Consider the following 14,482-nt stretch of genomic DNA (forward strand, 5'->3'; position numbering starts at 1 on the left):
AAATATGAGGCTTGAAATGGAAGCAAAGGGGAGTGGGGGCAGTGGGGGAGGTGGCGCTTTCTGAAGGTGACAACCTAAGCATGCTCCCTTTGTCTCTCTCCAACTCACTTTACACAAAAACATTCATTAGTGGGTTCACTTTTCATCATCTTATTCTCTCCCACATCGCCTAATTCTTTCCATATCATTCATTATTTAACAAGTGATAGTGAGCAATGGTATAAATTTGTAGGTAAGGGGATTCCCATATTCCATTCATTATTATCACTCGTTTAAAAGAGGAGTTCGTGGAAAACCATGGGAAGGCAGCCATGCTGTGAGAAGGTAGGGTTGAAGAAAGGGCCATGGACAGCTGAGGAAGACAAGAAGCTCATCAACTTCATCCTCTCAAATGGGCAGTGTTGTTGGAGGGCTGTCCCGAAACTTGCCGGCCTTTTGCGATGCGGGAAAAGTTGCAGACTTCGATGGACTAATTACCTAAGGCCCGACCTTAAACGAGGCCTTCTCTCTGATTTTGAAGAGAAAATGGTCATTGACCTCCATGCTCAACTCGGAAACAGGTCAGTCGGGGTCGGTCTTTATCTCTCCTCTTCTCTGTAACTCAATCTTGAATCTTCCTTGCATTTTTATTTTCAGATGGTCTAAGATTGCTTCCCATCTTCCTGGAAGAACCGACAATGAGATAAAGAATCATTGGAACACTCACATTAAAAAGAAGCTAAGAAAAATGGGCATCGACCCTCAAACGCACAAACCTATCTCCTCCCCAACGGTTCAACTTCAACCCGATGTAGAGAGATCATCAAACTCATTGGTTGTCACTGACGTCGAAGAGGAACAAGCCACAACGTGCATGAATGTCATTGAGTCTCAAGCAATTCTAGATCCTTGTATTCCTTCCTCGTCGTCTTCGTCTTCTTCATCTTCGTCTCCTTCAACCTCGAATCCAATTGGGTTTGAAGACCTCAAGCTCCCCGATTTCGATTGGTTATATTGCAACGACATGAGTAATAATGGCAGTGATGTCGGATTTTGGGAAGATGATTTTAGTAGTTGGGATTTCTTGGTTGGTCATGAGGACGGTGAAGTGCCAATTTTCCAAGAATCTTGGCCTTGTGGATTACTATGAACCCAACAATAACATTATTCTTGTCAAAATGTTTGTGTTTTTTTCTTGTAAAATGATTGGTCCTAAGAGAGAATAAAATATTTTTAAAAAATATATCATGTGTTTTTTTTTGGGTTATGGTCAAATAAATTGTATTTTTTTTTATATAGTTTGAATATTTACAAATTATTATATGGTCGGATGACTTTTTATTGAAGTGTATTTCGCTTAAAAACGTTTTAGAATAATAATAATAAAACTCAATTTCTATATTATTTTTTATAAAAATTATATTCTAAAACTTGAAATTTTATTTTTAAGAATAATTAAATAGAATAAATAATCTAAAAAAATAATTATGAAATTGGATAAGTTATAATAAATATATGTAAAAAAGTATTTTAAATTTAAGATTAGTCATGGATTTATACTTGGATTAGACTACTAAGGCTTCAAATTGTTTACAATAATTTCCAATTAAATATGATTATTGGGCCTATCATTTCTCTCTAAAAAGGCCTAAATCTGATGGGCCTTCCTTTTGTTTCTTAACATAGCCCATTAAGATAACTAATGGGCCTATCATTTCTCTCTAAAAAGGCCTAAATCTGATGGGCCTTCTTTTTGTTTCTTAACATAGCCCATTAAGATAACTAATGGGCCTATCATTTCTCTCTAAAAAGGCCTAAATCTGATGGGCCTTTACATAAACTTTTTGTTTCTTAACATAGCCCATTAAAATAACTAATGGGCTTTTTTTCCCCAACTTTCTTATGAAATCACTAATGGATTGATTTTATGTCAATTTTCTTTTAGCGAAAAAAAATAGATATATTGAGCCTAAATACACCGCTAGCCGATATTATCCATTTTAATCTGTTACATGTCATCATTAGTCTCACAGTTTTAAAATGCATCTATTACGGAGAGATTTTCACACCCTTACGAGAAATGTTTCGTTCTCCTCTTCAACTGAAATGGGATCTCACAATCCACCTCTTTGAGAGTCAGCGTCTTCACTGGCACACCGCCTAGTATCGGGCACTGATACCATTTGTGTGTCACATGAGTAATTATGAATATACCTTCGAGACTCACAAAAATATTGAACTAAGTTATGAAAGTTTACGTAAGGAACGTACACTTTTTGATAAGTGTGGTATTAAAAAAATTAAACAAAGAAAGTAGGTAGAAAAGGAGAACACTATTTATTGTATGATGATAGTGATAGGTACCATCCAAAGGAATCAAACCTCGAAGAATGAAATATGCAAACATAGAACAGGACAACGAAGCCCCCAATGAAAGCCTTTGCTTTGCTTTCATCACCAACCCAAAGACGTACGAACCTGGCATTGTATTGGTGACCTCTATGTCAATATGCATATCATCCTACAATCAAATTTCTTAAATCACGCTTTTTTTTTTTTTTTTTTTTTTTTTTTTTTGTCTCATTTCGTCTCTTTCAAAATGATCATGAATTTGAAAAGAAATAGCATTGTTAGTGTCACCGTAATGGCTCAAGACCACCACTAGTAGATATTGACCGTTTTGGCTCGTTACGTTTCATCGTCAGTCTTACAACTGATGTAGGATCTCACAGTAATGCATGAGTAAATGAGAGATACATAAATGAATCGATACCATATTCAAATGACAACAAGTGGTTTTGAGGATATGATGGTAAATAAACACTTACAAGAATTAATAGTTACTACTTATACCAACAAATTGTACCAGTCTAATCATAAAAACTTCAAAGTTAAGTATGACCACTTGAGAATTGTACAATAAAACATGTGAGTAAAGACAAAAACATGCTAAAAAAAACCTCGTATTAATTTGTGGGTATAGTCTTAATCTATATATTAATTAAATTGAAATAAACAAATAGGGACAAAATATATTTAATAAATACAATCAGAATAAAACTATATTGTAGCCTTATACATGCCTCTATATATATATATATAATATGTATATATATATATATATATATATATATATATATATATATTTGTTAAAGGACGTTGACACAAGAAAATAAATTCCCTTTGGGACAAGTTGGAAATGTCGCTTTTGACTATTTCGTATGGGCAACAACAATGTGATGGAGGTCAAGTTGCGTAATTGAGCCATTATTATTTTCATTGAAATACTCCATTCAATTCATTGGTCCTTATTAATTTAATATAATTCAATATCGTCTCGTTATCGCCATCAATAATATATATTATTAAAAATATATCAACGAATAATTATGTTATAACTCAATTGATTAAAATTTTATGAACTTAAACATATAGTTAATATTTGTTAGAGATCAGAGATTTAAATTCGTTAAAATAAATATTTTCTATAAATCAAATAATATTTGGTAAATTAATAAAATACTTACAAAGTTTTTATGTTATATCGAACCAGACAAGACATGTGAAGCTAGGATCGAAACAGCCAGTATTGGACTTTCTATTTTTGTTTTTTTTTTTTTTAATTGAGTTGAAAAATATGAGGGAAAATATTAAGAAAATTAAAGCTTATAATTAATTATTTAAATCAGATTTAAGCTAGGAATTAAATAGTAATGGACCACAAAAATAATGGGTAAAGTCAAAAGATATGACGTGTCATTTTATTTTATTTTTTGTTATTTATTTCTCCTATGACTTGTCCTTTCACAAACACTCATTGCCAACTTGGAGTGACCTTTATGGATCCAAAGGAACACTAAACAAAAATACAAAATAATTATATATAATGTTTTAATTAATTTAATTATATTTAAATTTTAGTCTCGAACGTTTTTTTTTAAGTTAATGATGTATAAGATGGACGACATTGAACTTATGATCGCTTAGTTAAAAATAATCGGTTGAGTTATGTTTAAATTGGTTATAATAAATTTATATCATTAACATCTTATTTAATTAATAAAATTAAATGTATTTCGAGTATATATTAGTTTATTTTATGGATTGAAGATTCAATTCATCTTAAATAATCTTGAAAATAATAATTTTTAATAATATTATAATAATAATAAAATTTTATCATGATTGGGACGTGTATATATATATATATTCGGTTTGTTGGTGAAGAACAAGCAAGTCAACAAAATTAAGAATATATTTTCTCTTCAAAATGACGGAGGCTAAATACAAAGTATATTAGCCACGTATATATTTTTATTAAAGCTGTATAATAAAAGTATCAAATTAAATATAGTTTAATTGGTTAAAATATATAATTATTCGTAACTCAATTATAAGTTTAAATCGAGTACTAAGAAATTAATCAAATGATGAATCTAAGAAAGCTGACATAAAAGAAAGATCACGGCATATAAAGAAGTATGGTTTGTTTATGAGCTGGTCGGATGGTTGGATTGTCGAGCATATACCAAAAAATAAAGAGGTTTGGAGGGTTTGTAGGCTTCAATTCTAAAGCGTCCTGATACTATGATACGATGTCTAAGATATTTTGTATGTCCGTATTATGGTTTATTTGCTGCGTTTTGAGTGGCCTTCTCAACACTATCCATTATAAATTCTAGCTCGAGCATCTCATATAGCTTATTTTCTCCATAATTTTTTAAATAAATCTTAATTTTAAATGCTCGGTCTCTAAAAAAAAAAAAATAAACCAACAAGTCAACCATATTAATATTTTTTTAAATTAAAGCTGTAAATACTATATAATATAAATTATTGTGTAGTTGACGTCATTATCTAATTTATATATATATATATATATATATATATATGAGATATTATTTAAAAAAAGCAATGTAACGACAAAACCAGAAAAACCATACCATATTACATAAGCATTGGCTAATGGTATTATACATATTCTTCACTTAAATGATATTAAATTGTATACATGTTCAAAGAATCTTCAATTATTCAAGTATATAATATTGTTTATCTTATATTATTTTATTTTTTTACAAATTATTAATTTTGGTCGTAACAACATTGATTTATCACGCAATTTCAATTTTACGACGATTTAATTCATAAATTTTAATATAAATATTTAAATCTCTAAAATTTCATAATAATTTAGTCTTTGCTGTACGAAATTTCATCAAAATTAAATTTCAAAATCTTATTATTTAATCATTTATATATATATATTTTTTTTTTTTGTAGATTTTGAATATATTTGATACTTAATTTATTAAATTACATGGATAATATTTTGCGAAAAAAATTAGGCTAAATGGTTGCGTATTAAAATTTAGAACTAGATTATTATTATAAAAAATTAAAAAATTAAAAAATTATATAATATTTTAGAAATTGAAGATTTTAAAATTAAGTAATAATAAAATAGTGGAGGAGAAATTAAAAGTAGAAAGAAAATTAAATACAAAATAATAACGTTGCGTTGGTAGTTGGGTCATAAATGCAAGTTTTCAACTTTCAATCTTCCAATTTAATATTTCTATATATATATTCATATTAATATTTAATATTTGACTAAATTAATAAAAATACCTTTCTAGTATTTTAAAAATATTATTAAAAATTAAAAGTATTTAAATATTAATTGGAATAGAAGTTCAAATATATTATTAAATTTTTTAAAAGTTTATGAATATTTTTTTTTAGATAGAATATATTTATTAATTTAATATTAATACTTGTATTAAAAATAAATTTTGATATCATTCAGTATAATTTTTTCTACCTAATTAATATTTTTAAGCGGTTAAAAACATCTGAACTTTATCATCATTATAAACATCTCAACTTTATCATCATTATATTGTACACCATGTGCCTCACGAGGTTAGGTACATTATCTAATTTAGAGCCTATAAAATAATAAATAAATAAATAAATATATTAAACTAAATTTAGGAAACTATATGGGACAAATTAAATCACTGTTAAATTTTTGTAATATTATGTTAAAAAGAATTTAAACTATAGAAATTAAATTAAAATTATATTCATGGAGAAATTTATCTTAAATAATTATAAAAATTAATGAGACAAATAATAATAATAATAAAAGCTTGGTGTTAAAGTCTAAGTCATAGCCCACCTCTTTAGAATGGGAGGAGGAGGTTGGTTTTACTCACTTTAAAAAAAGTTGTTTTTTAAAAAGAAAATAAAATGATGTCACAAAAGCATAAAAAATTAAAATTAAATAATCTTAATACGAGATGTATCGACTCACGTCTAGAATTTAGATTAAGTTTAAGAATCTGAATTCAACACCGGATTGCGTTAACATTTTTCTACGATATGGGGCACGTTATTTACGGTTCGCTTCTAAGAATGAAGACTCTATCTTTACCTATCAACATAAGTCCTTCATCCTGCCTTGCCGACGTTGTCGTTACTCTCATGCATCTTTAAAAAATTACAAAAAATATTACCTAATATAGAATTGCTCTAAAAGGAAAGTGCACTCTGTTCTTTTAACTATTCTGTAGTTATCTTATTCTTAGGACCGCTCTCATTTAGATGTGTCAGATGTGGTATGAGTTTTTTTTATGTACGGGAAGACTTATAGAATTATGACGTCATGGATTATTTTTTTCTCGATGTGAATGTGAAACTATATATTGGTTTAAATGGAATATTTTGAAAAGTTTTATTGAAATAGAATATTGAATTGAAGATTCCACGTGTGACTTTTTGTAAGTGCTCATTCCAAAAGAAAGGGGAGGATAAAAAAAAAAAAAAAAAAAAATATATATATATATATATATATAGAGTGGGCCCCACAAATTGACGGAAATTACCACGCGTGTCCCTCTTCTTTAAAAAAGGTCAAAATAGAGATTTTTTATTTAGGGGCTTCCTTGAAAAATACACCAACTTTTTTGTCCTCCACCGTACAACGCCCACGTGATCATCCCCCACCTCCACTTTCCTCCAACCACCTAACAATTTTGCATTCCATTTTTACCCTTTAGTGTTAGGGCCACAAATTTAAATAAATTATATTGCAACTTAGTCCTTAAACTTTCATTATATTTTCTTCATATTCTCACATTTATAAGATATTAAAATTTTATTATTATTATTTTTTAACTCATAAATAATACGCCAATATAATATTTAATTGAAAACATAAAAAGTAATTTGTTCAACTAATGCTTTTTTAACAACTTATTTAATATTAGAAAACAATATCTAACTAAAAAAAATAGGGTTTTTAAGATTTTTTTTTGCATGTGTTAATTAAAAATTTAATAAATTAAATAAAAATATTAAATGCAAACTTATCAAATCATATTAATATCTAATATTAAGCTAAATTATTCCAATTATTTTAAAAAAGTGAAACGTGTAATTTACTCATGTTGGTCAGCTTGATTCGATCCATAAAACTATTTATTTTGACTCATTTAAATTAAATTATAGATATTTGTATTTTTTATCATTTTTTTTAAACTTTAATATACACATTTATTTGGAGAATTTTATATTCAAATAATTTATGATCAATTATTTTGTGAAACATTATAACATAAGCGGACAATAATAACTTATTTTGTCAATCATTAGTGTGATGGTGATTTGTGTTAAAGAAAACATTTATATATTTTTTTTCTTTTTTAATTTAATTTAATTTTTAAAAAAAGAATAGGCAAATTTATTATTTTATGGTTGGGAGACATAATAATGAAATGAAAATAGACTATACTTATGATTTAAAAAAATATCAGAGTGATCTATGGTCAAAAGAAACCTATTCGAGAACTTCTTTAAGGATATTTTTGAAAAGAATATCAGCATATATTTAAATACTAAAAAAAACACGATAGTTCTTATTATTTTTAGTAGCTCAATTATGAACACTCCAAAGTTAATCGAATTTGCAGTTCAAGATAAATAGATAACTCGGTCATATCATGAGAAATGCAAGAAAAAATCGAGGGCATCAAGTGTTTTGGTCGAGTTTCAAATCTTAATTAGAATCTTAAACTTAGAATCGAGACTCATAGATTCTTATTGCCAAATATTACCGACATAATTTGACGTTTGATTTTCAGCTAGTTCTGAACAAAAAAAAAAAATAATAATAATAATAATGCTGATCTCATTAGATTCTAATTTTTTTAAAATTATTTTGATTCCGTCTATAATAAATAATTAATTTAAAATTTTCAAGTGTTTTTTGAATGAAATAAAAAAATCCACAGATTCTTTTGTGCCGGTGGAATTGAATCAAATCACAATTATTATTTTTTAATTCTCAAGTTATTGATGAATGAACCATTTTAATTATTATTACAGAAAAAGAAAATACACGTCAGTACCTAAAAATGCTTAACTGACTAATATATTAAATGCTGACCTGTTATTTTTAAATTACCTTAAAAAAAAAATAAAATTGTAAAATAATTAAGAGAATCTAATAGGTAAATCGGATCTCGAAGACGTTTTTGGTTGAATCTTTACATTTGATCTACCGTCTTAAGTTTTACGTGCAGTTCTCAAAATTGAAGCAAGAGAATAGTAACCTCCCGACCTCATCAGCCTCGAGCGGCTACTCAAGCCATTGATCTTCTCTTGGACCTGTTTCAAGACTCAATTTTGGCTTTATTGATGATATAATATTTTATTAATTAAATTATATTTGTGTTAGGATTCAGATGAGTTAATCAATGTTGAAATTTGAGCCATTCACATGTGATATTTAAAAATTAAAAGATAAAAATGTTTTTTTTTTTTTTTTTTTTAATTTATAAAAAAGTAAAAGTTAATTTGAATAATGTTCCAAAAGTTTGGTGCTGTCATTGTATCTATAAAACCCAAGCTCTGTTCTTCATTTCTCTGCAAAATTTCAACAGAGAGCGGGAATCAAATCATTCCCTCTGAAGCTCTTATTGATTTGTGTGTTCTCTAGCGATCACACGAAGAAGAAGAAGAAGAAAATGTCTGCTCTCTCAGATCTCGTCAACCTCGACCTCTCCGACTCCACCGAGAAGATTATTGCAGAGTATATATGGTCAGTTCCCCCAATTTCCTTCGCTTCTCTCTTTTATTCTGCTTCCCTTCCATAATCCCCTGTTTTTATCTCGAGTTTTCCGCTGATTTTTCTGTTGTGATTCTGTGGATGAGGCTAGAAATGCCTCTCTTGTGAGTTGTAAGTTTCGTTTTTCTTTTTTCACATGTTTTTGCTCGTTTGTGCTGTTTGTTTACTGAGAAAGATTTGGGAAAATGGATTGAAGTTGAGAGGTTGTGTTGTTTGAGTTTCGGAATTGAGATTGGGGCAATTTTGCGGACGATTGTGTGTGCTCTGTTTATTGCTTGCTAAAATCTCGACTATGGGATTTTTCTTTTCTTTGTTCCTTTGAATTCGTTTTGTTCTTTCTAAATGAACTTTATGTACTGAAACTGTTCTTCGATGATTGTGTAATGTTCTGCATCTGCTCAGTGTTCTAGCTGTGTTTTCTGATTCTGCAAATCGTTGAAGTTAAAGGATCGTCATATTTACTTAGGGTTTTTCTGATTCTATATTGGTTTTCCTTTTTGATCTTGTGCTAATTTGTTTATGTTCCATTTGAACAGGATTGGTGGATCAGGCATGGATCTCAGAAGCAAAGCAAGGGTAATTTCTCTTCTTTTTGAAGAGAAGCTATTTTCAAAACATGAAATCTTTATTGGATTTGTTTTTCTTTTCAAATATTGATTTCCTTTGATTATGTGTTGTGTTCTTTTGCATATGAAGACCCTTTCTGGCCCTGTAAGTGATCCTTCAAAGCTTCCCAAGTGGAACTACGATGGATCTAGCACTGGCCAAGCCCCAGGAGAAGACAGTGAAGTGATCCTTTAGTGAGTTCATTTGTCTTCTCTTTCTCCATAGATTTCTACAAATGATTGGATCTTGACATTTCTTTTCTTCTTGTTCTTGTTAAATGATGAATCACAGCCCACAAGCAATTTTTAGGGATCCTTTTAGGAGAGGCAACAATATTCTTGTAAGTTCTAAGTTTCCATTTGGACTCCAAGTTCCTGTCTAGTGTTCACATGTTGTATACTGATTTGGAATGGCTTGAGCTTGACAATGATAATTTTGACTGCTTAGGTTGTCTGTGATGCTTACACACCAGCCGGAGAGCCGATCCCGACGAACAAGAGACATGCTGCTGCCAAGATCTTCAGCCATCCAGATGTTGCTGCTGAAGTACCATGGTGATTATCAAATTTTTACCTCATATTTCTGCTTATGAAAAGAAAGTGATCTTTCAACAAAAGAAATGTTGACAGGAACATTAAAAACATGTTGATATTCTATAATAGCAGTTACTTATAGTCTTAGTCTACTGTGAATGTGAATCTGTATGCTGGCTTGCTAATTTGTTTTGGAAACACAGGTATGGTATTGAGCAAGAGTACACCTTGTTGCAAAAGGACGTAAACTGGCCGATCGGGTGGCCGATTGGTGGTTTCCCCGGGCCACAGGTAATTAACACTACAAGAAATGATTAGTTGACTTGAATAGATTCAGTGAGACAGACTATATTTCTGTTTAATCAAAGATTCAAGTACAATATGATTTCGATTGTCGATAGGGACCGTACTATTGCGGTGTTGGTGCCGACAAAGCCTTCGGCCGTGACATTGTTGATGCTCATTACAAAGCTTGTTTATATGCTGGTGTTAACATTAGTGGCATCAATGGAGAAGTGATGCCAGGACAGGTATAGCTTCTTCCTTTTTCCTGGTTCTGCCACGGTTTGATCATGATTATGTCTTATGTTATGCTTTTTTTTGTTCCAATGTAGTGGGAATTTCAAGTTGGTCCCTCAGTTGGTATATCTGCTGGGGATGAATTGTGGGTTGCTCGTTACATCTTAGAGGTAATTAAGTTCTAAAAGATTGCTCAAATGCCTATATTTTCGATACTTGTTAGTTCTTACGTTCTCAATTTTACGGAGCTGGGCGGTGAGCACAGAGCGAACTATTCTTTCACCTTTTACTAAAGAATACCGTGTGCACGCCGCACTCACTGGCATACGCCTATTTTTGGAGGAGTTTCTTTTAACTTACGTTCTCAATTTTGTACTAACAGAGGATAACAGAGATTGCTGGAGTAGTCGTTTCTTTTGATCCAAAACCAATCCCGGTACAATCTAAGAACCTCTTGTTCATTAGCTCTTCTTGGAGAGTACTTTTTTTTCCTCCTAATCATTCTTCTTTCTGAATAACACCAGGGAGATTGGAATGGTGCTGGTGCTCACACGAACTACAGGTAATGAAACACAATCTTTATATCGAGTAAACCATTAACTGCGATCGAGCATCGAAAGTAACATGTTTGATCATTGTTTCTCAGTACGAAGTCAATGAGGGAAGACGGCGGTTACGAGGTGATCAAGAAAGCAATTGAGAAGTTGAAGCTCAGGCACAGAGAACACATTGCTGCATATGGAGAAGGCAACGAGCGTCGTCTCACTGGACGACACGAAACAGCCGATATCAACACATTCTCTTGGGTATAGCATGTTTCTTTTTTCATGTCATATCGAGTTTGTTTTCGATTCGGGTATTATGATAGTCATTTGAAGATCAAAATCCTTACACATTTGGAGTAATGAAATATGACAGGGTGTTGCGAATCGCGGTGCATCTGTTCGAGTAGGACGAGACACGGAGAAGGAAGGAAAGGGATATTTTGAAGACCGAAGACCAGCGTCGAACATGGATCCATATGTCGTAACTTCCATGGTTGCTGAAACCACCATCTTGTGGAAGCCATGAGGAAGAAGATTAGTTCTTCCAAATTCATAGTTTTCCTTGTTTCATCATCTTCACAGTTAATTCCTATCCTTTTGTGTACTTTTATTGTTATTTTACTCTTCCATTTGAGCTTTACAAAAAGCTAAGATTCCCGTTCCCCATTACTCCCAAGTTCTGTGTCAAGTATTGAATAACATATGGTTTCTATTACTAATAAAATTTGTTTGCCTTCTTTCTTAGCGTTCCTCATTTTCTCGGTCCCTTTACCTACGTCTCGCTTCTTAAGAGTGAAAACTATCCGTACAGGCGAGAGCCAACACAAGTTCTCACTTCTTGAAAGTAAAAACTATCCCTATAGGTCAGCGTCAACACAAGTCCTTGTGATATGGTCACGTTATTTACTTCTCAAGAGTGAAGACGGTTCTCATAAACTAACACAAGTTCTTCTAGCATGTTTTGTTCTTACTCACATACATCTTTAAAAAATCGTCCAAAAAATCATCCAATATAGAATTGCTCTGGACAAAACACGTCTAACCATGAAGTTCCTATGATATGTACACCTTGTTAATATACATAGCAACTTTCATTTTCTTTAAGCATTTTTTAGTCATCACTAAGCTAGGTTTAATTACAAGAATGAGTGCGTAAATTTCGGCAAATTTCAAATGACATAACCTAACTCATCAACAAAATTGACCAAATTAAATTAAACTAATCAAATTCAAAACCTACTAAATGTAGTTTAAACTTTTTGTATTGACGTTCCATCTCGTTGAACACAAACTATTTAATGATTTAATTTAAAAATTTAAAATGAATCTAAACCTATTAAGATTCCTAAAAATAGGTTAAGACCCGCCAGGCTAGTAAGTGGGTCGAGTTCACAGACATTTTTAGATCTAGTCCAATTGTTTGGATCGTAAAATTTTTCGCTCATATAACCCTTATTAAATAATAAATCTAATCTAATCTAACTCTAAAATATTCGGATTGGGTTGATTTGAATTATTCAAGTTATTTATTATTTTATTTATAATAAAAACAAAATATTCATAATCTATTGATTTCTTTTTATAAAATATTAATAGGATATTAGTAAGGGCATAATGGTAATTAGGTAAGGGACTTGGTTATAGATACGAAGCATTAAAGATCAGGGATTATTCTATGGGATCGAAAGGCTATTAAATGGTTAGACATATACGCATATCATCCCGTCAAGTTGAACTTTTATTATTATTCTATATTTTGGTTAGATATGGTTTTCTCAATTTTATTAATCGAATCTTTTTTACTAAAAATGTTGAATACAACTCTTTAAAGGAAACACTCGTATTCTTTATCAACACTAATCAAGAAGAGATCACAAAACGCTCTATATAATACTTGTATGAAAATCTGGGTAGGGTAAATAGTATTTACACGAGAGGCTAGACAATTTACTACTAAAATATCTAAATTATTTTCATAAAATTATAGATAATAAGCTCGTAAAATTATTGAGTTTGAGTACCAGTAATATATTTTATTATTGAATGAAGGAATAATCACACGTGTAATCCCCTCGTTTAAAAGTTAAATAAGAATCAAATATATTTACTTTTTAAATATTCTTCTTATATCTCTAATAAAAATCTCGAGTTATCGAATTAAAATTTGTATTCGTAATAAATTCATCTAATAAATATGAATGATTTTTTTTTTTCTTTTCTTTCTCTTTATTTATCTAAAATTTTATAAAAAATTAATAAATTATTTATTTAAGAATAAATATTAATACTGATTCCTAAATAAACTCAGTTATATTATTTATAATACACCTATCAAATTTAAAACAAAATTTAATTAGTTAAAATTATTTTAATACTTTGACTTAATAAAATATATTAACTAACCATAATTAATTATATAAAATTAATCAAGAAATTAAGAAGTAATTAAGAGAATTCAATTGAATATTATTTATTTATACGGAATTTTCATAATATTTTCATTTAACTCCAAACATATTATTTGATTCTCAGACATTATTCTGAGGTTCCACGTTGGTTGGAGAGAGAAACGAAACATTTTTTTTATAAGAGTGTGGAAACCTCTCCCTATCGTCTTAAAATCATGAGGCTAAAGACCATGTATAACGAGTCAAGCAGACAATATTTGCGAAAAGTGAGTCATCTTCAACAAAACTTCCAATAAACTAAGTCTAAAATGTTGTAACGAAAGCGGAACGAATGTACTCACAACACCAATGAACGGAATAACACAAAGAGACACCAAGATATTTACGTGGTTTCGAGAGAAGAAATTCCCCTGACGAGTACCAATCAATCACTAATAATCAAAGTGTTACGAGTGAATACCACAGTACAAAGACTCTCACCAAAATGTCACTCAAGAAATACAATGTGACACAATACTCTCACAAATTTTGGTATCAAATCCCGATATCAACAACCTTCTAGACAAGCCCATTATATAGGGACAATTGTTTAGATCATTACGGAATTAAATAAGATTAATATTAAAACGGTTACAAAATTAATAACCAAATTAATAATGTTAATAACTAAATTAAATAAAAAAATTACGACAAAATTTACAACATAAATTATTTATTTTAGTTATATATAATGATAAAACATTTTCGAACTTTTTTTTT

The 14,482-nt window shown here is 30.0% G+C and overlaps 2 protein-coding genes and 1 non-coding gene across 3 annotated transcripts in view; all 3 read left to right on the forward strand.

Moving 5' to 3' along the window:
* Window positions 1-12,052, forward strand: part of LOC111788860 (glutamine synthetase cytosolic isozyme) — a 30,843-nt gene extending 18,791 nt beyond the window's left edge. Inside the window, exons 2-13 of the mRNA XM_023669418.2 lie at window positions 9,002-9,085; window positions 9,649-9,688; window positions 9,809-9,912; window positions 10,010-10,058; window positions 10,166-10,272; window positions 10,455-10,542; window positions 10,653-10,781; window positions 10,866-10,940; window positions 11,153-11,206; window positions 11,295-11,332; window positions 11,417-11,576; window positions 11,689-12,052. Coding sequence (XP_023525186.2) covers window positions 9,012-9,085; window positions 9,649-9,688; window positions 9,809-9,912; window positions 10,010-10,058; window positions 10,166-10,272; window positions 10,455-10,542; window positions 10,653-10,781; window positions 10,866-10,940; window positions 11,153-11,206; window positions 11,295-11,332; window positions 11,417-11,576; window positions 11,689-11,841 — 1,071 coding nt within the window. The 5' untranslated portion in view covers window positions 9,002-9,011 and the 3' untranslated portion in view covers window positions 11,842-12,052. The remainder of the gene's footprint in view (window positions 1-9,001; window positions 9,086-9,648; window positions 9,689-9,808; window positions 9,913-10,009; window positions 10,059-10,165; window positions 10,273-10,454; window positions 10,543-10,652; window positions 10,782-10,865; window positions 10,941-11,152; window positions 11,207-11,294; window positions 11,333-11,416; window positions 11,577-11,688) is intronic.
* On the forward strand, window positions 186-1,244 carry LOC111788954 (transcription factor MYB20). The gene is made up of 2 exons (XM_023669549.2): window positions 186-560; window positions 637-1,244. The coding sequence occupies exons 1-2, from the start codon at window positions 298-300 to the stop codon at window positions 1,127-1,129; spliced, it is 756 nt and encodes a 251-aa protein (XP_023525317.1). The 5' UTR covers window positions 186-297; the 3' UTR covers window positions 1,130-1,244.
* LOC111789438 (U5 spliceosomal RNA) lies at window positions 11,017-11,129 on the forward strand. The gene has a single exon (XR_002814337.2). It is a non-coding gene; the product is annotated as a U5 spliceosomal RNA (small nuclear RNA).
* Window positions 12,053-14,482: the final 2,430 nt, after the last annotated feature.

This window comes from Cucurbita pepo, chromosome 2, assembly GCF_057944985.1.
Source record: "Cucurbita pepo subsp. pepo isolate OVF chromosome 2, ASM5794498v1, whole genome shotgun sequence".
NCBI classification, from domain to species: domain Eukaryota; kingdom Viridiplantae; phylum Streptophyta; class Magnoliopsida; order Cucurbitales; family Cucurbitaceae; genus Cucurbita; species Cucurbita pepo.